This window comes from Stylophora pistillata, chromosome 14 (assembly GCF_964205215.1).
Source record: "Stylophora pistillata chromosome 14, jaStyPist1.2, whole genome shotgun sequence".
Taxonomy (NCBI): domain Eukaryota; kingdom Metazoa; phylum Cnidaria; class Anthozoa; order Scleractinia; family Pocilloporidae; genus Stylophora; species Stylophora pistillata.
In genome coordinates, this window is record NC_142532.1 from 4,681,397 (window position 1) to 4,708,861 (window position 27,465).

At 38.8% G+C, this 27,465-nt stretch overlaps 1 protein-coding gene across 2 annotated transcripts; it reads left to right on the top strand.

Moving 5' to 3' along the window:
- The first annotated feature begins 2,464 nt into the window (after positions 1-2,464).
- LOC111327593 (regulator of G protein signaling 7) lies at positions 2,465-27,023 on the top strand. 2 transcript variants are annotated; one of them, XM_088744712.1, is made up of 17 exons: positions 2,465-2,662; positions 12,072-12,168; positions 13,169-13,219; positions 15,588-15,694; positions 16,640-16,691; positions 17,135-17,199; positions 17,432-17,508; positions 18,547-18,628; positions 19,325-19,405; positions 20,423-20,494; positions 22,227-22,288; positions 23,528-23,641; positions 24,027-24,152; positions 24,571-24,645; positions 25,476-25,587; positions 26,243-26,343; positions 26,723-27,023. In XM_088744712.1, exons 1-17 carry the CDS (start codon positions 2,576-2,578, stop codon positions 26,775-26,777), a joined length of 1,416 nt encoding a protein of 471 aa, XP_088600838.1. In that variant the 5' UTR covers positions 2,465-2,575; the 3' UTR covers positions 26,778-27,023. The 2 variants fall into 2 exon arrangements, with proteins under 2 accessions (XP_088600838.1, XP_088600839.1); XM_088744713.1 differs by lacking the exon at positions 2,465-2,662 and adding an exon at positions 4,721-5,197.
- The last annotated feature ends 442 nt before the right edge of the window (positions 27,024-27,465 follow it).

Consider the following 27,465-nt stretch of genomic DNA (forward strand, 5'->3'; position numbering starts at 1 on the left):
TGTGAACGGAGTCAGTAGTTCATCCATATATTTAAACGACACACCTTACAGCATAACGAGAATTATTATCACTTTGTTATTATTACTTTGTCGGGCATTGTGGTGCACTTTGCGAGCTAAAACGGAGATTTTGGCAGACTAAACCGTACTTTAGCCCACTTGCTCGCACGTATGATGTTCAGACTTTTTTGTTGTCATTTTTCAGTTTTTTTTCCCAATGCTCTCCAAAGTGATAAAAATAGTAATACAGTTTATGTTCTTGGGTATGTAACCATTGAATATGTTTTGAGCCCTTCTCAGATCACTTTAACCCTCACTTAGCGGCTCGAGCTAAAATGACTGAGTCGGACTGCCCGCGAACATTGACTCTATTGTTTTAATACCGCACGGAAGTTCCGCTCAATGGCGGATTGCTTAATTTATGGTAAATATCCACATAATTTGGTAGATCGTCGTTCAAAACAGACTCTAAAGCCAATGTTCATAGAGTGACTCCTGATCGTACAATGTAGAGTAACTCCGACTGCAGGCGACAAATTTGTTCTGGCAAGCAGCTTGAGACGGTGAAATAGATTGTCAGTTATCTTTGGAAAAAAAAAACAATGAATAAAGTATTGAATTAAAAGTGCATTGTTTGATGTAGGAGGCTACGTGCAGCGTCGTGGTTCAGAATCAAGTTGATTTGTGTAGTGACAGTGGGGAGAAGTTTCCTTTCCTTTTACCTTTTCTTTTGTTACAGTTTATCCGTTGAAGCTCAATTGAACAGCGAAAGACTGGCATGCGCGAATGAGTAATCACACGTGCGTGTGTTTCCCGTCGCACGCGTGTCACAGAAGTTTTCGCCGAGTAACCACTTGCGTGGTCAATTCTTTGTCTGTCTCAGCGTTCCTTTCTGAGGTATATCTTTATTGGCAACCCGGGCTTATGTTAAACGTGAACTTTTGTGTACCAGCCCCCTTCCCTCTTTTCCGGTGATTTAAGAACCGGTCACCCCCTACCCCCCTGTGGAGGGGGGTGAGGGGGTGAGTTAGGTTATTGTGTCACGATGACATTTGCCTGATTCCCCCCTTAATGCGCTGTGATATTTATCTAAACCCAGTCATTATGACTAAATAAATAATGACTTTATGGAATTACACAATTACTGGTAGAACCAGTAGTTCTCATTGTAGTCCTTGCAAACAAATGAAATAAATAATTCAAATCGAACATAACATTATTAAGAATCCCAACTGGCCGAAGGTAAACCAGTTGGATATTTACAAGCATAGCCGTGGATTTGAACTCGGAACTACCGTGAAACAAATCTAGGTAGAGGTCAGGGTGGGACTCGAACCCGGGAGTGGCTGATTGCGAGTCCAATACGCTGACCACTCGGCCACACTACCTCATTGACAGTTAACTGACAGCAAATTTTATATAGTCCCCCACTTTATACTCTGTTGCAGACAACTGATATCCCTCTGTTCCCCCTTAAAAACCATGCGTGTTATCCACCAAAATCCAACTCCCTCCCCTCACCCCTGAATTAAAGATTTCAGCCTCGCTTTACTTCAGGTAGTTAACACTGCATGAACCATCAGGCTTATTTCACGTGTTTCGGCCGGGCACCAGAATACTTGCAATAAATGACGGAAAACAATGGTAAACAAACCTTTACGATAATCAATATCACTCGAGAGAGAGAGAGAGAGAGAGAGAGAGAGAGAGAGAGAGAGAGAGAGAGAGAGAGAGAGAGAGAGAGAGAGAGAGAGAGAGAGAGAGAGAGAGAGAGAGAGAGAGAGAGAGAGAGAGAGAGAGAGAGAGAGAGAGAGAGAGAGAGAACAAAATTGCCATCTTCATTTTTAATATTACTCTACTTTATCTAGTAACCGCTATTACAACATCAGCAAAACAGAGAACAAAAGCTGAGCCACCAGTACAAAACAAAGTGCAAAGTGGTTTGAATGTTGGCAAGGAAAAAAACCTGCCGAAAAATAAGCGTTGGGGGAAGAAAGGACAAGAAATCTGCCGGGAGGAACCAGGTGGAAGCTCTTACAGACCACCCTACGAGGCTAGATAACATATTATATCCAAAATAAAGAAAAGATTATAGAAGGCAGTGTCGGCTCAGAATGATTAACCGATTGAATATCTGCACAGTGTTACCGGTGATTCAACCCACTAGTGTGCTGCAGAAATATTCAATTTCAGGCTAATTCGTAAACATTCGAGGGCAGATAATTCTATCCATCATCATGTTGCAAAATTGTTGTTCGTACCCAGATCTTTCTCGTTATCTGCCTTATTCTCCTAACCCGCACCTCCTCTGACGCAAGTCGACGCTTCAACGACTGCGAAAGTATTACACACAATTAAAGACAATTTGTTGAAAACTCAAGAGCCAATAAACTCTTGGAGCTATTATTGAACATGACCATTAACGCCTGAATGTGAAAGATAGTTGGATTCTTGTTGAAGACTTTCGAAACTGAATGATTTATCGAAACTAAAGTCATTCAAGCAATTTCTTTGCAGCTATCGAGCTGAAGAGGGAAATTCAACTCGAAGCTGTTTTAATTTGAATATTTGACGAATGGAACAGGATATCTCCCAAGACTGCACGACATGGCGTTTTCAAAAAAGACTGGATGTTGCTTTTTCTTACGTGCCTCACATTAAGGTAGGAATTGTTCACAACTTGGGGGAACTTGACCTTGCATGCTTTTTTTAGAGCGACTTCAATCAAAATTCATCATAAGGAAAATTACCCTCGAGACAATAATTGCATTTATGAAAACAGAAAATATCACGTCGAGCATCTATATTATTAGACACGACAATTTCAATTTTTTCGTTTAAAGAGATATTTATGCAGCAGCAGGTATGAATTACAGCCCGACTGTAAAGACGTATATTTTTTTTCCGAACTTAAAACTACATTTTCTCTGCTGAAACACTAGCCGGATAAACGAAACTTTGTAAGATTTTCAATCTAGGGTGCTCGAATACTTATGAATTTCTTGTAGTACTTTGGCTGTTTTAGTCTTCAGTCGTGCTGTTACATCATTCTTTAATAAGCCGTGAACATTTGTGGCTTGTGAAATGAACCGGGTCCTAAGATTTTAAAACGGGGAAAAGCCGGAATGCCCTTAATTCGTTCTCGGCACGAAAAAGTAGTCGTGGAAAAACATTGTAGTCAACGAGTCATTCTTACGGCAAGGCTCAACATTTATATTCCTTTTACAAGACGCTACAAGCGATATTACTATTCAGTGTTGGAAAGCAGAAAATTGCCAAACTGACTTTCACTAAGGAGATTCCTGCACGCATTGCGTTCCTGTGTTGCCTAATTAATCTTATCTATGTGCAAAACACTTAACAATACACTAATAGAGAAATGAATACCCATAAAAACTACGGTTAGGTCACAAGCTATCAGAATGGTCTTGCATGAAAAATTTCACAGACGCACTCATATAGAATTCAAGGCACTTGTGTTTGAGACGATCGTGCAATACAAACCCAATTAGATATGACAGCCCTAAACCAAATTTTACTTTCATAAGACAGCAGAAGATTTTTCCTTCACTATGGGGGCGCAAAAATGAGGGAAGGGGAGTTCAGTCTTTCTCGGGGGCATAGGCCCCTTCCCCGCCCAAATTTTTATGAACGAAATTTATCACAATCGAAGCGTGAACTGGCTTGATATGATATTTAGTCTTGTGCAAGTGATGTTTTCAAATATCGTTTCATCAAGATGGCGCTTGATAAATGAAAAGTTGCAAGACTTTTTTTGGACGAATACATACTTGTACACTGTCCCAAAATATATTACAGACACCCGAGCTCCGGTTATTCTAAGGGTGGATAACGCCATCCATCGGATAAATCTCTATCCGGTGGAGAGCGCAGTATGGTTCGTTTACGCCTGGAAAACGAGTTATCTTAACAACTACGTCCTGGTCATTACTAACACTGCAGAGAGCTTTGCTTGTAACAACAAACTAAGCACAGGATATTTTGGGAAAGTTGAGTGGAAGTATAGGCTTGGTTTGGAGTACGATGAGCCCCCTCCCTTCCATCCCCCCTTCCCTCCCCCTCCGAAACGCCCCCCCCCCCGTCTCTACCTTCGACCGTACTTGTTTTGTTGCACCAGACAACTAAAGTCATTGATTTGATAAAACACCTTCAGCAAGATATTCATAGCCAGGACGAACTTTGAGATCCAGTTTTCGAATTGTAAAAGTTTTTTGAATCCCACGAACCGTGAATGCTTTGCTTCTGCTCTTAAATTCTCTTAACCAATCAGATGTCAAACTTTAAGCAATAGCAACTTAATCACTGCCACACTCCTGCGCTGGAGGCAATTTGCTTGTAACTGTATATGCTCCTTGTATCATTTTCCTTGTTCAGATTGGACGCTGGTTTACTTCAGTTTTGTCCATTAATATTTGAAGAAATGTTCTGTACTTTAATAATTGCCTACCCGAAAAGAACAGCTTTCATGATGCCAAACTCATGTATATATCAAAAAGTTTCCAAAAAAAAAAAAAAAAACGGCACACCATAGATTTATCGTTAGATTTCCCCTAGTCTTTGAAATAGAGGAATGCGTTTACGGTCGACTCAAAAGTAAATCCTTACCCTCCGGTCCCTGATTGTTAATTGATTGCCTGGGGCTGTCCCTTTGGGTTGACTGGCGCCCAAGGATTGAGCAATTTTCCCAGGTACCTTCTCGGGTACACTAGTAAACAAATCCTCCATGTTTATATTTCGCTGACCACCATTCGAGAGCGTATTTCTCGAGTAGAAAGCTTTTTATTTCCAAGGCTTGGGTTCTTGAGTCAAAATCGAACATCCGACGAGTTTTCCAGAGTTGTAAAAGCGAGCAGATCTTGTTTGTCTTAACGAAGAGCTCTTTGCATATGGATGTGGCCATTGGTCCAATGTGACCCGCACTGAAGCGAGGGAATTCTTGTCAGTATAAAGACGCGATTTCTTCAGACGTTACTATTTACATTATTTGGAGCGAATTTAAAGCTAAGCTAGGAAATGGACGTGGTAATTTCTAACGCTGTCATGGAAGGAGTATTGGCATGAATCGGTCCCTTTCTGTGGTTGTAAATCCCTGGCGAAAATGGATGACCGGGCAGATTCAGATCACGATGGTGTTCTCTCAGATGACCAACCTCCACATGCGACAGTATGCAAAAAGGTTAGGTGGTAGAATTTTTTTTTTGCTGTAGGAGTGAAGCCAGGGATGCGGATATTTAACCAAAGGCTAGAAGCAATTTACTCGCTTTATAACTGGGCAAGGGAAATGCTGTTATTATCCGTGGCTTTGTTCAAAGGTGACTAGAATGTCTTGCTGGTTTTCGGTTCACTACGGCGCATCGCTCAAATGTCAGCACGGCTCTACTTGCGCTAAGAGCCCGATGCTTGATAAATTGCATTTCTGTGCGTTCATCTGCTGTATGCCCCGAAATCACTGGTGTTTTAAGCTATTCTGAGCCATCTTGTCTTGTTAAATAAAAACCAAATGCTTTCTTGGCCTCTTTGAATCTCGACTTGCTACTTTTTATGAATATTTCGGTTTCTAAGACGGAGCGTTTGTGATTAAATCTTCCATCTCATAGAAGTCAAAACCACAATTCTTGATATATTTTCCAGTTTAGTAACCACCCAAATGATTTTTTTTGCTGTGCTATCTTGTTTTTATATCGTAATTTTTTAAAATATTCGATAATTTTCCTTGCATCGTGTCGTGCCTGAGTGACTGTATTGAGCAATATACATGAATGTTTTAAAAATTGACATTGCATATTTCACTAATACTTTTACACTATTTTTCTCGCTCGACAATATTTTCAACATTTATTTTTGATCATTTACTTTATGACGAGATTTTTCATAAAATTATAGTAAAGATTGCAAAGAAGTTTTATTCCAAAGAGCGATTCGAGAACTCTTCAGAAATTGTACTTGCCTAATATATTCAAGCGGGGTTTGGTATGTCAAGAAAGAGGTCGAGCCTTTGTCTCCTTCGTCTTCAGCTAGTTAGTTTCTCTTGTGGATCATCAATAGGAATCACGTATGTACAACGGGATTCATTTCAAATCAAAAAAATTCAATTTCGTTTTGGAGACACGCGGCTGAAACAAGTCATATTTTGGAGAAATCGTCGCTGAGATTCTCCCGAACGCTCTCGATATTCGACATTCCATCAAACTAACTAAAGTACAGTACTACAGCGCAGCGTTACAATACCATACAGTATGTCTTGATTTCTTTAGACGAAGCCTGATTGTAGGAAATCGCAGTGTTTCCGCATCATACCGCAACCACAGTTGTGCTGGAGATAGATTGAAAATTAAGGGAAAAAAAAAAAACACCTCAAGGAAGAGATTAGCAGAAGGCATTGTTATACATTACCGATTTAACGATCATATTGTCCTTTTGTTGTGATTCTTTATTAGTCAATTTCTTTGCTGGGTTATCTGTTGTAAACAATTTACATCAGTGTTTCTTTAAATCTCAGTTTGCACTCAAGACAGACTTCAGACAAGTCTTTTTAAAAAACCTCAATACCTGTTAAAATCTTTTCTGAAGATGACCTCGCCAAGTGTGACCAACTTGTTAACCGTGGCTACAGATTAAAAGGCCACTATTCTGCTGAAGAGCAGGACTTTCTTAAAAAAGTGTCTGTCAGTTTAGTGACCCTTGGAGAACTTACCTCTTCATATTTCATTTCTGAATAATACTGTTTTGTCTCTACTGGCCACAAGTATTTACCCTATTTTTCAAACAAATTTCCTATCATGGGAGGACAGCTGCAATTGTGTAAGGGCATTGGGTTGTACAGACTAACATTTTGTAGCATTTTGTAATGAAATGTTAAGGGGGGGGAGTGAACCACACCATCCTGGCTAACTCCCCCCTTCCCTGCCTCCAACCACAAAAGGTACAGTGCATGGGAAAACAATCAAAATGCAGTATAAATAGAAGGAAAAACTGAAAATATGATCAGATCTTGTACCTTTTAACTAAACAGAATATATTAAACAGACAGTTAACGAGATGAATGATGCAATTTGTCATGTTCCATCACCCTTTACAAGACTCCTCCCACGAGTACAGGACCTTTGGACCAATTTCATAACTCTTTTTGTGGTTTTAGAAACCACAAAACTCTATACACCCTAACATCGACATGTTTATTCTCCATACTTTGGATATAACAACAAAGTTGAAGTGGTAAATTGGCCACCGTAACGATTACAAATATACATTTCCTTGGGTGCAGACAAGGAGAATTTGTTTAACAATCAAGAGCTTGTGAAGGTGTAGTGTGATCGTCCGGGTGAGTGTAGTCCTGAGAAGGACTGTTGTCGGTGGTAGTGACTGACGTTTCGACAACCTGTGCGGAAGTCATCATCAGAGTCAAGTGAATGATTGTTGTCAGTAGAATGTTCTTATTCCAGTTTGTGTGAAATGATCGGTTGGTTTTGCCCTGATGTTATTGGCTGTAAGACTCAAGAGCTTGTTTAGTTGGTGATCATTTCCTTTATTCTCCTGACCTTAATGTGTGATTCAGCGGTGATATTGTAAGGAGAAATTAAATGTTAGTCACTCTCAGAAGTTAATGGATTAATGTGTTTTTTTTTTCCAGTAATGACATGGTTTCCTGATAAAGTAGCAAAGAGAGTATATAGCTATAGCTGAACTCAAATTGAAGTTTATGGCTTCATTCACTCTGCTTCAAGAAAAGATGCTTTTTTGAACTTTCTCAATTTGTACTCCTTTTGCCTCATGATATCATAATTATGTATTCTCTGAAAATAATGGATTAAACTGGACTAAAGGAATGATGCCTCTAGAAGTACAGAAGTCTCTTGAGGATGACCTTGACTACATAAATCTCTAGAATGAAAATCAAATATTTTGAGTGAGTGAGAACTTTATTTTAGCACGATAAGTAAAATCAGCATTGCTGGTGGGGTCATGCAAACAATAGTTACGAAAAAATAAAATATTTAAACATATGTACAATTTAGAATTAAGACTTAAAAGCTAAGACCTATCAGAAAGATTTGTAGTCGGTATCTCTGTTTTTAGTTATGGCTGAAATCGGTTCAAAATTTATTTTATCTGTGTCAAATTTCCGAAGACAGTGTTTAAAATCTTTCAAGGTTTTAGCCATTGTTTCCTTGTTCGTTAAACTATTCCATGCAATTTCTCCTCTATAACTTATGGAGTTCCTGATAAAGTTTGTTACAGGTCTGGGAAGAATAATGTCATCCTTTCTTCTGCGGCCTGATTTCCTTTGTGTAAAAGCTTTTTCGAATTCCGTAATGGTGAAGCCCTTCATACATTTGAAGACAAACTCTGTTAGTCGCACTTTGTACATTGTTTCCAGACTGTCCCATCCAGTTCGCGTTAATACATCTTCAGCACTTGTATCCCATGGCAATCCATAAACAATTCTCCCAGCCCTTGCATGGAGTTTCTCCAGGTTGTGTAAATGCATTTTGCTGCACGATCCCCACACTATCAAACCGTATGTGACTGATGGCAGTATCACCTTTGTGTAGAAGTCTTCTACCTGCTTTCGAGGGAGAAACCGCATGCGCCAGAGTAAACTTAGCTTGGACGCGAAGGACTTTGCTACATTTGCAGCATGATCTGACCAAGATAACTTGTTATCGACTTGTACTCCGAGGAGTCTTTCCGAGATTGTCCACTCTATATTGTTGTTGCCAAGATGAAGTGCTTGGATGGGACCAATGAATGATGATTGCCGCTGCACAATCATCGCTTTACATTTTTCTGGATGTGGTATCATCAGATACCTATCACACCATTTCTGGAGTTCAGCTAGGACATCGTTTAGCATGTTTGTTGGTAAATCCATCGTTCTTGCAATACAGTGTATTGTTGTGTCATCATACAGATGAGTTTCCGCAGATTTTAATGAGTTTGGGAGATTGTGTATATCGGAGTTACATCCGTTGATTCTGACGAATTGTCTTCGATCTGTGAGGTAGTTTTTTATCCACAGCTATATATCTCTGATTCCAAGGTCATTTAGCTTTCATAGTAACATGTTGTGCGACAGTGTCGAAAGCTTTAGTGAAATCAATAAAGAGTACTCCCACATAAAGCCTTCTTTCTGCTGCTTCTCTCCATTTCTGTCAGGTGTATTAAAAGCTGTTCTGTTGACTTTCCTTTCCTATAAGCCCATTGTCTGCTGTCAAGTAAGTTTTGCGTGACCACGTGGTTGGTGATAGTGCTTGCGACGCATGATTCCATTAATTTGCTTGGTATACTAAGCATAGATAGCGGTCGGTAGCATGTTCTGTCTTTCTCACGTCCTTTTTTTGAACACTGCACTGACTCTGGCTATCTTCCACTGATCTGGTGGCTTGCAGGCTTCAGTGCTATGCCCAAACACGCTCGAACTCGCTGTCTTTATGGCTTGATCTGGCGGCTTGAATCCTGTGTTACCATCAGAATCGATAACAACACCAGTACATCCTACATTTAATATGAAGTTGGTGTAGTTTTCAGATACTAGTAACTCCTGGCCTCCTGGTATAGAGGCACAGTACTGACATATCCCTCCATAGCAGTCTCTTGGTGAACAGTACTTCACTAGCTTTCGCTTTATTATTCAAGTTGATAATCAGTCTTAAATACCTTAAATGTTGTTGGTAATTCTGTCTGCATTGAAAATACCCAACTTGTGAAATAAGACAAATTTGAGTACAATTGATTTCCAATATTTGTTATTTGTATAAGATCACTTGTGGAACTAATTCCTTGAGTGTTATTGCAAAATCAAAGAGCACAAATACCAACTCATCACCTTGGCGAAAGAGAGCTGCTTTTTTTTGTTCAGGTAAATAAAAATTGGTCTCTACTAAATATATTTTTGTAGTCATTTCCTATAAGAGTCTCACTCTTGAAAGGTCACATCAGTTTGTAACAAGAAAACGTTGTTAAATATCAACGAGCTCGATAATTCATATTTCTTATGCTTTGACAAATTCTTCCACAACAATTAAGCAAAAACCTGGATCTACTTTTTTTTCTAACATTGGCACAACAGTACACTGCAGATGACCAAAGTGTGTATGCATAGAATACATGCATACTTAGGTAATTTTTATCCTTTCTGCTCTTGTTCCTTAGAGATTTCAAAGCTCTGAGCGATATTCTGGTAGACTCATGGTCACGTGTAAATCAACAAAGATGCTTTCATAGGTGGTTGTTTAGATCAGTATTAGTTATCTTATCCAGGATGTTTAAAATTTGCAAATCAAAACCTCTCGCATGAATATTATGAAACACTTTTGAGGGAAAATGAAACTCATTGAGACACAGGTGTGAAACATTCATCACCTCCTGGCAAAGCACAAAGATAAGGCTGTAGACTAAGAGTTTTGTATGGTAAGCTGGAGGACAGCTGACACTGCTATTGACAACATTTTGTCTAGTTTATCAGATTAAACAAATAGATTCTTTGTTGCTGCAGGACTGTACGGTTCTGTCAAAATGTGGTAAGATACAATGGGCTGTGTCTCGTGTTCCCCTTTTCTGTTCTAACCACGTTTTGGTGTCATTTGTGATCCATCACTGAACAGATGGCAACAGAGAATGAGTATGTCCACATGATTTTATTGTGTTAGCTGTTTTCAGTTGCATAACACAATTTTAGTGCACTGAGGGTTTGCACATTCATGAGTAATAAATTTCTTAAGACTGTAATTTTGGCAATAATTATTTATAATTTGTGAATCTCTGCAAAACTGGAACAAAATATCCTGTGTACCCATCTGTCTCACCAGACACCACCTATAAGAATATAGAAATGAGACATGCAAACGTACCAGAGGAATCATGAAAATTCTAATTCACGATCATAGTTTGATTATTTTTTATTATCACAGTAACAATAAGTAACCAGTGTGGGTTAACTTTGAGTGCTGAATCAACTTAAAACATTCACTTTCTCTGTGAGCATGTAATATCAAGTGAATAATGTGATCCAATTGGCTGCCCACTCACATAAGATGGGTTCTTCTTTGCCTGCTGTAACTTTTTCAACCAAAAAAAAGAGACCATTCTGGCTCACGAAGCCTGGTTCTTTTTTTATTTGCAATTTTCTGGACCCAAACCTTATCTTGGCAATATTCACAGAGTGGCCTTCAAAAGAACAATGCCTGAATCCAGAAGTCGTCTTTCCCACCAGGTCAAGCATTCACACCTGTTAAGGCTAAAATTACATACTTTGACACAATTGTACACAGAGGTTAACCACATTGGAACTTTTGTGAAAGATTTTTTAATTCTTTCAAAAGAGTTTAAGATGAATGTTATCTGCTGAACATAAAGTACGACAATGTGGAGAATCTTTCATATCCCTGAAAATGTGAGAGGCCCTGTCACTGACTAAGTGCTCTCTGACACGTGTGGAAAAATGCCGGCATTCACGTGTGGTTTATAAGTTTATATGCCTGTTATGTTGGTGAAACCTGCTGGCATTTTTCCACACGTGTCAGAGACTACTTAGTCAGTGACAGGGCCTCTCACATTTTCAGGTATCGGAAAGATTCTCCACCCTGTAACAGTTTAAGATGAATTGTACACAGATGATTCTTCACAAAATATTGAATTTCACAAAAGTATAAATTCAGCATGTCCATGAAGGAGGTGTATGCCAGCAGGGAAGCAGTGGAAAAGAGAACGATAAAGGATTTCCTGCCTCTATGGAACCATTCTTTGATGTTTACTCATAAGATAAAGGGCCACTATTTTACAGGGAGGCCACTTTTAACTGAGGTCAGATGCAAGCCGAGATGTTGTGGCTTAAAATGAATATTTGATCATTTAGGTTTCAAACAAGTTTGTTTTGTACTTCCCTGTGTTCTAATACATTACCATTATATTTAAGTGATTCAGACAAACAAAAATCAAACAAGTTTGTGACTATTTTACCTTGAAATCACACAACATGTATCTGCACTGTACAAATCTCCTGAAGTTCCAAACTGAAAGTTTGAAAAATAATTATTAATCTCTTGTTGTAGATGGAGAAGCTCATACATCAGATGCAAGACGAAAAAGGTGGAGTGCCGATCAGAACTGTAAAAAGTTTCATGTCCAAGATTCCAAGTGTTTTTACTGGTGAGAGCATATCAGTTAAAGATTTCACCACCCTTTGATATGACTGAGTGTCAAATTTACGTTGAGTGATTTCGCGTTGTTTTGCTGAGGATGGGTAAAAAGTATACAGCATTCCAAAATTGGGAACACTTGCCAAAATTTTGTTCAAAAAAATAATTGTAAACTGTTTAATGCAGTCTGGCCAGAATCCTTCACAAAGAGTTGTAAATCAACTCCGGATACTCTCCAAGGAGGAGAGACAATTAAAACTCTAACAATTATAAATTGCTCTTTTAATCATAAAGCATATTAATTAAGAGTGACCAAAATGGAATTTCTCTATATAGTGGTTGCACATTTTAAAGCCAAGGGGAGATAGATCAGAAGGATTTAACTGAGTATCTACTACAGGATTATGCTTGTAGCACTGAATTCTCAGGGTTAAAACAGTGAGGGCAATTGGTGGAAAAGAGTTAAAGTTTGTTTGGATACATCAACAAAGTTGAAATGGTAAATTGGCCACCGTAACGATTACAGAAGCGGATGTTTCGAGCGTTAGCCCTTTGTCAGAGCAAGTGTTAAAGTTTGTGTCAGCTTGACCGTCTTTTGTTAGTGATAAATGGGACTGTGAAATGATGCCACTCATAACAAATTCATTTTCATCGGTAAAATAGTAATATAAAATTTTCTGAAAGAACCAGTATACAGCTGTTTTGTGAAAGGTTGGGGCCAAAAAAAGAAAGCATAAAAGAGCACACAACAAACCTGAAAGGTATCTTGAGGTGTATTTCAGGTCACTTTTTTTTGACCTCAGGATTTAAGGGAAATCTGAGAAACTTTACTTTGAGGATGAGGGCATCACAAGTTTGATGAATTTGCTTAATATTTATTATGGGATACCTAGATTACCTTTTGAACGCACTTTTGTCCTGTTTTCCCACAACCTTTCTTGAAACAGTTACAGTACTGTATATATCATTGAGATTTTTTCCAATTCTAATGATTAGTTGTTTGTTTTCAGGAAGTGACCTTGTTGACTGGATCATGAGCAATATTTCTATTGAGGAGAGAGGTGAGATATAGCGCCGTAAGACATCATGTACTCCTTGCACTCCAAACATATGTATATCAAAATTATCCATGCAGTCTGCCACACAGTTCTTATTGTTTTATCTCCAATCATTTGCTGCTAAATCAAACGATATCTCTTCATTGATCTTTTTTCTCCAAACACTTTTCCCCTTGCCGGGTTCTTGTTAAGAGCCCATAACCAGTTATTTTTACAGGCTGTTCAAGAAAATGTTACCCGCCTATTTCACTGAAACCCAGGACTGAAATATTTATCAGAGTTATCCAACGATTTTTGTAATTTTTTGGAAAAATATTACTTGTCTCCTTCCAACCAATGTGAAGATATCTATCTCAAGTGTTTGAAAATACATCATGTGTTGAAGAAATCCTGCTTGTTTTGACCAATTTCATTCTTCACAGTCACCTTGGAAATGACCTCTGCCATGTTTCCTTTCCATTTGTCTTGTGGCCAAATGAAAAGGCTGAGCATTCATTGAGAAATGCCACAGTTGACAACATGATGTCCACACATGGAAGTTACCTCTTTTTTTTTTTTTTTTACCTCCTTTGAAAAAACTTAGTGAGAACTCTTCCTTGAAACTGTTTTCTTTGGTATCTAATGGATTCATTGATAACTTGCTGTTACATAAACTTGCATTTTGCTATGTAAGTATTTAGTAAAGGAAACCCCTTCATGCCCGAAGAGGCGGCTGGTGTGTTGGTATGTCCACAGCTGAGATACACGCATTGTCCAAGAAATGAAAACTTGGCTGAGGGGCAAAGCTTGGAGGGTAATTGTGAAATTTTGAGGACAATCTCTGCTCAGTGAAGGACACTATCTGCTGACATACCAGCAAGCCAGAGGGGTTTTATTTCTTTATAACCCTCCCATCAATTTTGGTGTTGCATGTTGAGGGGGGTGGGGTGGGGGGATGGTAGGGGTGGGGGATGGTGGGGGGAGGGGGGACGGTGAAGCTTTTAATTTGATCAGTGCATTACAGTTAAACAACAACAAACATATGAAACATATGAGTGAACTGCGGTTATGAGACGTATATAAGAACGATCCTTCGCAGTAAAGCACTATTTGAGCAATAGTGGAAATCAGACCTGAAAAAATTTCAGGCCTGTACGGGATTCGAACCACTGACCTCTGCGATACTAGTGCAGCGCTCTACCAATTGAGCTAACAAGCCAACTGGGAGCAGGCCATCAAATTAATTTGATATAAACCCGTAGATGATAAATCGAACAACAACAAACATATGAAACATATGAGTGAACTGCGGTTATGAGACGTATATAAGAACGATCCTTCGCAGTAAAGCACTATTTGAGCAATAGTGGAAATCAGACCTGAAAAAAATTCTTATATACGTCTCATAACCGCAGTTCACTCATATGTTTCATATGTTTGTTGTTGTTCGATTTATCATCTACGGGTTTATATCGAATTAATTTGATGGCCTGCTCCCAGTTGGCTTGTTAGCTCAATTGGTAGAGCGCTGCACTAGTATCGCAGAGGTCAGTGGTTCGAATCCCGTACAGGCCTGAAATTTTTTTCAGGTCTGATTTCCACTATTGCTCAAATAGTGCTTTACTGCGAAGGATCGTTCTTATATACGCATTACAGTTAGTTGTGTATTGCATTTCGACACTCCTGTCCGTATTGCCTTCATCAGGGGTGATCTGATCGTTGCTCACTAATTAAATGCCCTTTTTTTCTGACAAGGTGTAAATAGGCATCAATTAGTAAGCGGCCGTCATCATGATTTAAAGGAGTGTGGGGGAAGGGGGTGAGATAATTCTACAATTATCACCACTAATTGCTGCTACTACCAGTACCTTTGTTTGGAAGCTGGCATACCAACTTTGCCCGCGCTTCTTTAAATTGCAGTGATGGTGGCTTACTCCCTGATACCCATTTACACCTTGTCAGAACAAAGGGCAGCTAATTAGTGAGCATATAAAAGGGCCTCTTGTTGCAACGATCAGAGCACCCCTGATGAAGGCACTAGACAGGAGTGGTTCTGAGAATTTAGTGTTGAATCACGCAACAACATCCTAATTGATTCTCGTTACTTGTCTGCTTGATACTGTGTTGATATTGTAAAGAGAAAGTACTTTTTGATCACTTTTAAGAGTGAACAGGTTAATAAATTTTGAAATCTTCTGTGGTCTACAACTGCAAAGAAGCAGGGCAACACAGTGATTTACTTTTCTTGTACGATAAAAAGTAAAATTTTGGTAATGGTGATGTTCATTTGCGCATCTGTCGTCTAATAGATCACGGATAATAACCAATCAAAATGCATATAAAAAAATATTTTTCGGCTTATCATATCTTGAATATCATCATTTGTTTTAAGGGGCTGCAGTGCACTTGGCCTCACTCCTTGCAGCATATGGTTACATCTTCTCCATCACTGATCACCACTTGATGGTGAAAGATGATGCTTCTTATTATAGGTTTCAGGTGGGAATAAGCACATTCTGTAGTAATCAGAGGCTTTTTTATAAGATCATTTTTATAAATGAATGTTGTTTTTAGGTAATTTGGTTTGAGCAACGGAGGTGATTAATTTGTGAACTACTGTAGAGATTTTCCAGTGCTAATGTTGAGTGTTAGCCTTTCATTATTTGCTCTGATCAAGGGCTAATGTTTGAAAAGTCAGTGTTGGAAACTCCCAGTTTACATTTGATTTATCAGCTCAGTTGATAAATTCAAAACTATCTTGCAATTTCCCCTCACCGACCCAGCACTATTTAACAAATGGTAAACACCACAGCGTACACTATTGAGTTATGGATGCACGCGGGAGGTTGCTAAGCACGAAAGAAGCGTAAGAGTCGCTCGAGGCGATAGCCGAGAGCGACTCTAGCTTCTTGAGTGCTTAGCAAACCTCCCAAGTGCATCCATAACTCAATAGTGTACGGTGTGGTGTTTACCATTTGTTTTATAACATAACATTGATACATTGTAGCTAAAGAGTTCCCTTTTATTTAACAAATCTTACGTGACCAAAAAAAACAAGCGCGCGCGGAAAAATAGTCTTTGCATTTGCTCACGTCAGCAGCGTACACCCATGGGCAAATGGGGGACGCTAAATTGACCAATCAGAGCGCGCGCTTTACTTTGGTTATGTTATATAGTTTCTTTTAAAACTTACCCCCTTCACCTGTAATCAATTACTAGATACACTGTCGAAAGTTAAGTTCCATGGAAAGATGCCATTTCTCCTGTCTCGAATGTGGGAGAAAGAAAAAATAACATGTTCTCTGTGAGGAATTAAACACTAGACCCTTGGTTGTGATTGCATGCTCAAATGCTTACCTCTAAATTCCTGTTCTGATGTTACTTGTTTGGTATTTGTTGGGTTAGAAGAATTGCGCCTCACGTTTCATTTTTTTTTTCTTTTAGACACCATTCTTTTGGTTGTCTAACAACTGGGAACCTGAGAATGTAGATTATGGTAAGTTGATTACACTTTTTTTTTTTTTAAGAAGTTATAAACCACTCTCAGGGCTTGACACTAATAGTAGCCCACTAGCCACAGACTTGTAGAATTCAGTTTTGGCTAGTGGTTTTCAGTTTCCACTTGCCAGTTTGGCTGGTAAACGAACTGAAATTGTCGTAGCATCTAAGATGTCACCAGCCACTTGGCTAGTAAGTTGAAAAGTTAGTGATGAGCCCTGCATTCTTACTGCCGAGATACTTTACTCTGTTTCACCTTTTAGCTCTTAAATGTGACTGGCTTCTTATTTCTCCCTACCTTATCATCCTATAGTCATTTATAAAGGTAATGAGAATAAGTGAAGTGTTCAACAATTCAAGCAGCTCTTGATTGGTAATCAAATTCTCCTTGTCAGTATTCATTCCTCTAACTGATTTTTAATTTTTTTTTTCTTTTCATAGCTGTGTATTTGTGTAAACGAACAATGCAGAATAAGTCCAGACTAGAATTAGATGATTACGAAGCAGTAAGTGCTCAAAATTTTGTTTTGTTCTTGACTGTGAAGAGAAATGTTTTATCATCTTCATTCACTGGAGCCAGAGTGAGCGGGCTTCTATCCTTCTATTGTAATTGACTATTAATTTTTTGACAAACTACTTCCCTCTTAATACATTTTATTTGTAAAGCTTTCATAAATGTAGTTGAATAATGAAATAAATAAATAAATGAATAATAGACTAACAAAAAACTGTTCGTAGGAAAACCTAGCGAAGCTACAAAGAACATTGTCGCGGAAATGGGAATTTATATTTATGCAAGCGGAGGCACAAGCAAAGTGAGTCGTTTTATCGATGTATTTGTTTTCTAAAAAATGCTCCAGTTGCGTATTGCAACTATTGCACAACCAGCATCAAAAGAGGATGCTGATTGGCTCAAATATCCATGGAGCAATTTTCAAGCAAGTGTAGAAAATAATCCAGAATTGATTTTTGTCGAAAATTTGTACGCTCTCTGATTGGTTCAGAAAACTCATCAACCAATCAGATTCAAAACTAAACCCAATCATGTCTTGGTCATCCGCATCTTCACGTGCTTCGGGTGGTTAACTTGTTTATAGTTTGAGTTCTGATTGGGTCCTTGTGATAGGTCCCTTAATTCTGATTGGCTATTAAGAGAGTGACCATACCATTACAATTCCTCAAATGTGATTGGTGCATTAGCTGCCCTATTTCTTACTAATTATTCTGTGGAGTGTGGTAATGGGACAGTTTAGTCGGACAGCTGGCTAAAATCGGACACCTGTAATCGGACAGTTAAGGCAACCAATCATACAAAGTTTACTCAGCTAAATCCACCAATCACAGAATTGATTACAATAACCATAGCAGTAACCACCTATTGTAAAAAAAAAAAAAAAGGGAATTTCCAGAATGGAGGATTTTTCACTTTAGACATTGTTCTTTACTGGAGATAATTTCCCTCAATGCATTTGTTTTTTTTTCCCCTGAAATTTCAATAGTTTTGATTAATTGGTAACAGGAATTCGTGTCGTCCAATTCGGTCTGTAATCATTCTCGCGGTAGTCGGACTTTTTTAATCACTGATATGATTACAGACCGAATTCGACTACACGAATTCCTGTTACCAATTAATCAAAACAATTGAAATTTCAGAGAAAAAAAAAACAAATGCATTGAGGGAAATTAATTGCTGTTTATTACAGCGCCCGTGGGCAAGATGAAGCGAATCCTGTTTTCTGGACCTCGACTTCGTCTCGGTCCATAAAAATGCAAAGAAATAAAAGAACTCGGCCAATATCCAGCCATGTTGACCTCACACTTGGTTGATAACGCATATGTATTGCTGATTGCAGGGTTGATAAGAAGAGAGATAAAATGGAAAGACAAATATTGGATAGCCAGGAGAGAGCTTTTTGGAATGTTCATAGACCGCCAGTAAGAATACAATTAGTATTGTAACCGTAGTCATCGGTATAAATTCATTCATTTGTAGCTACATTGGAGTTGAATTAGAGGGATTAGGGCAGTTTTAAAAAACTTTATGTAATACGATATTTAGCAAGGCTGTGCTCTAAGAAAAATTGAAGGGAGCATATACTTTTTTAGGAAAAAAACTAAGATTCCTAAGTCGCCCAAGAGCAAAAGTAAGGTGTCAGGGGCCATCAGGCGCTGCTTGACCACAGCCCTGTTTAGTCTGTACAAAGTGTGTCTTATTCGGAGGTGGGTGGGTGGGGGGGGGGGGGGGGGGGAACAGACAAGTGACGAGAATAAAGAAAAATATTAATGAGGGGATGATTGGTTGATCCAATACTAATCTCTCCAAACTAACTTCGCCAGAATTGTCTAGCAGACAGTAAGGAAAATTATCACTAAAATATTGGGAGTGAAAGAGACAATAACCAAAAAACTAAGCAACCGCAACGACCACTGCGAACAAAGTTTTAACCATCACAATACAACAAGACTTGCAAGGAAATTAGTGACCAAGTCGCTGTATGTTTAAGTTTTGGATCTGAATAGCCATGAAGGAGACGTAAGTTTTCTGGATCGATCAGTTTAGTTGTTTTTATAAATTGAAGACCTTTAACTTGGCTTGCAAGCTATGGTGGCTTATTAAGATTTTATTTTTAGCCAGGTTGTGTGTCGGTAACTGAAATAGATATAAAAAAGGCTTGCAAAGCGGTGGACTCGTCGCCGACCACAAGAAAGAAGGTAAGTAATGCCACAGTATACTGTGAACTTACCAATCAGTTCCCCTCCCATGTAACCCTATCTGTTAAAGGGTTTTCAGCTCTAACCATACTACCCCTTTATAATACGCCTCTATTTCTCTTCTTCTTTTGCTATCTTTCTTTCCTTTTTCCCTTCGTTCGTTTGTTCTTTCTTTCTGTCTTTAGTTCCATTTTTGGTTTTTTTTTTGTTCGTTCTTTCGTTTGTTGCTTTGTTCGCTTTTTCTTTTGTTCGTTAGTTCTTTCGTTCGTTCGTTGGTTCGTTTTTTCTTTTGTTCGTTAGTTCTTTCGTTCGTTCGTTTGTTCGTTTTTTCTTTTGTTCGTTAGTTCTTTCGTTCGTTCGTTTTTTCGTTTGTTCGTTTTTTCTTTTGTTCGTTAGTTCTTTCGTTCGTTCGTTTTTTCGTTTGTTCGTTTTTTCTCTTGTTCGTTAGTTCTTTCGTTCGTTCGTTTTTTCGTTTGTTCGTTTTTTCTTTTGTTCGTTAGTTCTTTCGTTCGTTCGTTTTTTCGTTTGTTCGTTTTTTCTTTTGTTCGTTAGTTCTTTCGTTCGTTCGTTTTTTCGTTTGTTCGTTTTTTCTTTTGTTCGTTAGTTCTTTCGTTCGTTCGTTTTTTCGTTTGTTCGTTTTTTCTTTTGTTCGTTAGTTCTTTCGTTCGTTCGTTTTTTCGTTTGTTCGTTTTTTCTTTTGTTCGTTAGTTCTTTCGTTCCTTAGTTCTTTCGTTCGTTTTTTCGTTCGTTCTTTTGTTCGTTCGTTTTTTCCGTTCGTTCGTTCGTTCGTTCGTTCTTTTTTTCTTCCTTTTTCTTTATTTTTGTTGCTATTGTTATTGCTGTTGTTGTTGTGGTCTCGGATTGATTCCAAATCTGGCGCCTCTCTTGGAATGAGTTGTTTTTAATTTTTGACTACATTAACAAGATATTTAAATGTGAAAATAATTTTGAGAAAAGTTTCTAACAAATGACGCCCCAACAAGTTGAACAAATATTTTTCTTGAATTTTTAACACAGGTGAACTTTCTACAAGAGGACTCGTCCATGTCATTGTCGTCCTTGTCTACGTTGGATGGTGTCAAACAAGAGGTACAGTTTGATACTTTTTCATTTAAAGATTATTTATTTCATTAGAATTGTGTGCTGACACAGCCAGCGTCCACTTATAATAGGGACCTTAAGAAACCACGACGGCGACGCCAAGGAAGACTTCGATTAAAAAATGAATTTCTACTCCCAGTTAGAATTTCAAAAATGGCTGCAGGAGCTTACTGTCTCATACAGCGCCACAGCTCAACTTCAGCATGACGTATAAAGTAGCCGTTGAGTTCTAAATGGGAATTAAAATAATTTGTCGTCGCGGTTTCGGTTCGCAGACGACGCAAATTTTGGCGATTTCACGTTGTTGTTTTGCATAGGACGGCTAAGAAATGTACAAAGTTTCAAAACGCACGTGCTGAGCTATTGCTCTGCAAATTAGATCTCTTGTTTTTCCACGTCCTAGTTGCCGTCGCCGTCGTGGTTTCTTAAGGTCTCTGTTAAAACTAGACGCATAGCTGCGTGAACTCGGGCTTTCAATATGGCTCTTCTGAAGTTATCTTTAGGGGACTGCCATATTGCCATTGTTACTGTCGTACACAATTTCCTCATTGCTGGTCACGAATAAGTCTACTTGTGTTTTTTTTTTTTTGTCTACTGGAGTGTAATGAATGCTGTTATGGTGCTAGACAACAATCAAAATAGTATTACCATATAGGAGTGGGTTCCTTGAATTTCAACCTTTGGCATCTGTAAGACTTTTCAATGACTTTGTAGGTTAAGTGTTAGAAAATTGGCGATCACTTTTGGAAAGCTTTGCATAAGCAATTTTAAAATTATTATTATTTCTCAGCTTTTCCATGTAAGTACTGTAATTTTCAACTTGAAAATCGCTAAAGAAAAAGCATTGCAAAAATCGATGCCCTGGAACAAAGTACTATCTGAAGATCAGTCGGGGATTTTAGTGACCTCGTGAAAAGAAAAAAAGGAATTCAGAAAGGGTCCAGAGATGACCAATTTTCATTTTCGACATTTCGTTAGACAGGGTGTATTAGGAAATCCCGGAAAGTCCTAGTATTTTATTTTGACATTTTCGGGACTGGAAAAATGACTACAGGTCCTGGAAAGTCCTCGAAATCTGCTCAACTCAAGGAATGAAGTTTTCAGGATTTAAGTTATGCTATAAAAAAATACACTTCAGGGCCGTAGCCAGACTTCAAAACAAGACGAGGCAAGTTTCGGGTCTGGCATGCCTCCCCCAGAAAATTTTGAAATCTAGAGGCTCAGAAATGCTCTTTGAAGCATTTTCCGTGGCACTTTTCTTTAGAAAAGTCAATCATGGGCAAGTGTGGAAGTTCACTTTTTTATTGCCGAGCGATACTGGTGCAAAAAAAAAAAAAGGAAAAGACCAAAATCAAGACGAGGCAATTGCCTCGTGTTGCCTCATTCTAGCTACGGCCCTGCGCTTCCGAAGCATATGCAGACCGTTAGAAGAGTTTATTTTGAAATCTCGGGAATGAAAGAGTTTAAGGTGGAATTTGGAGTCCTAGAAAAGTCAGTCTGAGTCCTGGAAAAATCCTTGAAATTTGTTCCAGAAAAAGGGTAAAAACCTGTTAGACCGTTTCGATTTCTTTTGTTTCAGTTTTTTGGACACACATTCAATAAATTTGCCTCACGGTCGTGTAAAAAAATAATAAGAATAAATAGATACTGATGAGAATATCTTTGTTCATGTTCTGGAAAAGGTTAAACGCTCTAATTAGTTGTTACGTTTTTATTCCAGGTCAAAGAATTGCGAGAGAAACTTCACAGAAGACGAATGAAAACATCACAAGCCTCTGAAAGGTGCTCAACGATATTTTAATGTGACGGGTAGAATATTACATGCATTTTGAGTGGTTGTTACCCATGATGGTATATATTTGATGAACGAATGAAGTCCTCATCGGCAATATATCGTTTGTTAAATAATAAACTGATTGCATTACACTAAGGACTTCCCTTATGCAATTTTCAACATTTTGGTAAATCATCTGTAAACATTTACAGGGCAGAACATGGCAAAACTTATGGTATTAATGGAACTGATACTGGTTATCTTTGCATGACTAGATATTAGCCTGCAATACAGGTATCTTTTGACGAGAGATCACTCCCTATTTCTTTGTGAAAAGTTAAAACGGCATCGGAGAAAAGGATGGGAAGAGAAAGAAATTTTGCTCCCCCCCCCCCCCACAAAAGAACCGTGGGGGCAGACGATAGGCAAGCATGTAACGCTAATTTGCCCCTCCTCTCCAATTAAGACGCTTCCTGTACATGCTGTTTGTTTTTGTACATCGGCCTTACCATGAAAAATGCGATTAGTCGAAAGTGGTTTCTACTGCAGATTCTTTGGAAAATAGAGAGCAAAGCAACTATTACCGAATTCGGTATTCGCGTGGTATCATGCTGATTGTATGATTTATTTATATACTATAATTCACAAAGGTTTCCCATCAATGTGAATTTGCATGTGAAAAACTAGAAACTACAAGAAAAAAGAGGTGCTATAACGTTACAAGGAGAAATAAGTAAATGCATGAATAATAATAATAATGATAATAATAACAATAATAATAAATATATAAAATCAGTGGAGGGAACTAAGATAATTCGTTATAGTAGATTTAAAATCGTCCACAGATGGCTGGTCTAATAAAAAAGAAGGTAATGTGTTCCATTCTTTTATAGTTCGGGTAAAGAAGTTATACTTATATGTATTACTATTACTGCCAATGTTAATTAATTTACTGCTAGGGAAGGAGCGTGTAACACGTGTGGGGCGCGCTTTGTACTCCGGGATATTGACCGCAATTGTTGTCTTCGCTATCTTGTACATGGTAGTAAGTCTCGCAATTTTGCGTCTCAGTTCTAATGAGTGCCGGTTCAGATCGTTCAGGAGGTTTGTAACTGTACCGGGTTCTCGCACATAACTTAATGATTCGGTAATAGCATGACATCATGCTTATTGTATAACTTAATGAATTCGGTATTCGCATGATATCCTGCTTATTGTCTAGCCTAATGTTTTTTTGTTGTCTTCAGTTTTATTCAGAGGTGTGAACATTATGCAGAATATGATGCATTTATTTGGGCACCAGAGCCGTCAAATCCATGGATATCTGACGATATGACGCTTTGGGATCAAGACAAGAGTTTGTAAGTGACCGTTTTAGCTTAGCCCCCTTATGGAAATTGGTCGATAATTTGTAGCGGGGTCCAGGGGGGGGGGGGGTTGGGTGGGGGTCTTGGACCCCCCTCTCCCGTCAGACATATAGGGTATTTACTTGTTTGGGGGTCCAGGGGGGGAATGTCGGGTGGGGATCCGTACCCCCTCTCCCCTCTCGTCAGATCTTCCAACAAAAACATCCCATATTTCTACTCAACTTTAAGTATTTAGAAAGTACGGTCCTACGACAAAATCTCAACCAAGTAGGAACCAATCAGAACGCTTGGATCTACCTCAGGACTATTTGCCATATAGTGAAGGGGAGTGTTTAGGCAGGTCCAGTAAATTGATTAATAAACGTTATTTTTTTTCCAGACATTACGTTCCTCCAAGGCGTGTGAAACGATGGGCGTTCTCGTTGTCAGAACTTCTTGCCGATCCTTTGGGAAGAAGACATTTTGCGCGCTTTTTAGAAAAAGAAATTAGCGCCGAAAATCTAGGGTAAGATCTGACCTTGTTTAGTTTTGTTTTGTTTTATTTTGAACGTATATTTATGAATAGAGGCCGGAAGATTTTGGTTATGTCACGATAAAACTTAAATAACACCCCCTCCACATAAGGCTTTGTAATACTGTTTTGACCCCCTCCCCCCTTCGTTTGCTTTAATTAACAGTCTATTTAATATAGTCCTCCTTTCTACTCTGTTGGCGACGACTGATCGCCCTTCCGTTCTCCTAGAAAACCATCATGTGACCCACCCCCCCCCCTAAAAAAACCTTTCACCCCCATGATATAAATAAGGAGTGATCCTTAGCAAGAAATATTTTATAGAGGATGGTTGATATAATTTTTTCTTTTTTTATTTTAATAGAAGAGCATTTTTTCTAAAGTTTACATGTGTTTTTGTTTTTTCTTTCAGGTTTTGGTTAGCTTGTGAGCAACTCAAAGCAACGCCGATACGGAATGTACCCAGTAAAGCTCAGGAAATTTTTAAGTAAGTGTTATTAGTATTTTTGTCTGTTGTTTGTTTTCGCTAGTCACAGTTGCCGTACAAGGCTGACTCTTTCAAGCGTGGGAAAGGTACAGCCCGTCTTGAGCGGGTTAGACATAACTTGTGGCAAGTGCGGGAAAAATGTAACCCATAACAAGCGCGGGAAACATTTAACCTTTGTCAAGTGCGAGAAAATATGCCACCTGTGTCAAGCGTGAAAGACACGATAGCTGTGGAAAACACTGGAAAGTATAGTTAAACTGTGTTAAGCTCAGAAAAACGGGTAACTTGTGGTTAGCGCGGGAAAATTTGGCACACCACCTGCGGTAGATATGAAAGCGCGGGAAAACTCGCTTCCATTCTCAAGCGCGGGAAAACTAGAAAACTGTAGTAAGTGCGGGAAAACGCGTAGTGTACTGTGTTAAGTGTGTCGAATCTTGTCTCTAAATATGTGTTAGGCGTGGTTTGAATAAATAATGCTACGCTTGTGAAGCGTGCGAAAGCTTAATATCAATGTCGGAGAATGGAGATGCACGCGTAGATTCATTTTAATGCGCGAGAATTTATTCTGCCTGTGTTAAACACGTAAGTACAGGACACTCCGGTGACATCTTCGGAAAAACATGTAGTAGGCGATTTGGTGTGGCAAAAAAAAACAAACTAATCGGTGATAATCGCGGGGAAGTTGTATGAAGAGAGGTTTTTTTGACTTGTTGTAAAAGGTTTAGTAGGGGGTAACACACCCAGAAGTTAAGATTATTCCCATGACAGAAATCACACTGAAATTTTCTTATTCCCAGTTTTGTTTTGTTTTGTTTTGTTTTGTATTTCAGTGAGTATTTATCTGATAGTGCGACGTCTCCGATTAACGTGGACTGCAAGACAAGAGAAGAAGTGGAGTTAAATCTAAAGAATCCCGGCCGATATATGTTTGACGCCGCTCAGGTGAGCCTCAAGACAAAACAAGGCCTGTCCAGCGTCGAAAATTGACTTATCACTGTAGGAGGAAGTCATAGAGTAATGAAATAATTTCAATATATCAACAAAGTTGAAATGGAAAATTGGCCACCGTTACGATTATAAAAGCTGACGTTTCGATCGTTAGCCCTTCGTCGGAGCGAATAGAGGAATTGTGGGTTGTGTGTGCTTTTAAAGGCAGAAAATGGAGCTACGCAATTGGTGGGAACATGGCAACGAGAAAAACACGAATAAATTAGTGGAATGAAAAGCGTTCGTTGATACCTGTGGGATTTAGACTGCCGGTTTGAAAGATGAGCTTTTGTTCAAGAAAAGCCATTACTTCATAGAGTAATGGCTTGGCAAGATGAAACTAGCGTGGGAGCAGACCCAGGCCTTCATCATAAGCGCTTCGGCACGGGCGTTTCTCGCCCTTTGGAAAGTATGGGGCCTTGAACAACACGAGCCGGCCTGAAGTCTGTCAAGGGGCCGGTACTGGTATTTAGTAGTGCCAGGCCCCTAGCAAACCTCTCCCGACTCGTCTTCAATCTTCTGCGAGGGCGGACGAACGCGCGTGACTTTTACGTTTGTACAACATTAGGCTTCATCATTTCGTGCTAATATATCATTCTTTTGTTTTTAGGATCACATATTTCAGCTGATGAAATCTGACAGCTATCGGCGTTTTATCCGCTGTGATCAGTATAAAGAACTTCTTAAGGCTCCTGCCAATAAACAGAAAAGGTAATTATTCAAACATTAATATCTCAATTAAGTCATTTGGAAGGGCGTTTCAGTCTTTGCTTCGTGTTGTTTACCTACCAAACTTAGTAGTAATAGCTGTTGTTTTGTTTTGATCAAAAATCTTCCTCTCTATATGAAAACACCTACTTATTCGTGGAAATCATTTCATCAATATCAGTTCCAGCGCCATCAAATTTTCGGCAAGGATTGAAATCTCAGGATAACCCAGATGGGAACAGCGTGCATTTATACTGGTGTTTAACTTTTGTAGGTGTTCTGAAGTCGATGAAACATTCAAGAAATAGCGTTAACGTACTTTGTTGTTTTCTGGTCCACCTGTGAACTAATCTCGAAGTTTATTTTCTTTCTCTGATTTCAGCCCTCTACCCACAAAACCACTACAGAATCTTGCGCGGATTGCCGGGAAGACATGACGCTAGGCCATCTGGATAAATTGAATTTTACAGTCTATCTAGTCGATAAATTATGCAATCATGCATATTATGGAAACGTGTTGGAATATCTTTTGACAGTTTTTCCAGAACCGAGAACTTGAATATTTATGTGTTTTTCGTCACAAGTCGTTGTCAACCAGAATTCTAACAACGACTTCATATCCTTGGAACAGACCATTAGAAAACAAACTTGCAGCGAGATGGGAGGTTGAAGGAATTTGTGTGTTCATTTGTTTGTTTATTTTGTTATTGTTTATGGTTATTATTCCTCTGCAGTAAATGGCTTGAACCCGGGGGTAACATGTGAAGGTGTAGTCTGATCGTCCGGGTGAGTGTAGTCCTGAGAATTACTGTTGTCGGTGGTAGTGACTGACGTTTCGACAACCTGTGCGGAAGTCATCATCAGAGTTAAGTGAATGATTGTTGTCAGTAGAATGTTCTTATTCCAGTTCGTGTGAAATGATCGGTTGGTTTTGCCGTGATGTTATTGGCTGTAAGACTCAAGTGACGTAAGTGGGTCGTGATTGTTCTGTTTCGATCTGTCGGTAAAGTTAGGTCGTTCTTTTTCGGTCGTTTGTGATGTTTATGTCGTGAATGAGTCGTTTGTATGGAGCGGGTAGTTGTTGACATCTGTTTAGGGGAGTCTGTGGTTGGCAAGATCAATTGT

Excerpts from the sequence above, each read along its gene's own strand:
- LOC111327593 (XM_088744712.1), top strand. The coding sequence starts at position 2,576 with ATGGAACAGGATATCTCCCAAGACTGCACGACATGGCGTTTTCAAAAA. Across the intron at positions 2,663-12,071 it reads CTTACGTGCCTCACATTAAG|ATGGAGAAGCTCATACATCA; the intron begins GTAGGAATTGTT and ends CTCTTGTTGTAG. Across the intron at positions 13,220-15,587 it reads TATTTCTATTGAGGAGAGAG|GGGCTGCAGTGCACTTGGCC; the intron begins GTGAGATATAGC and ends ATTTGTTTTAAG.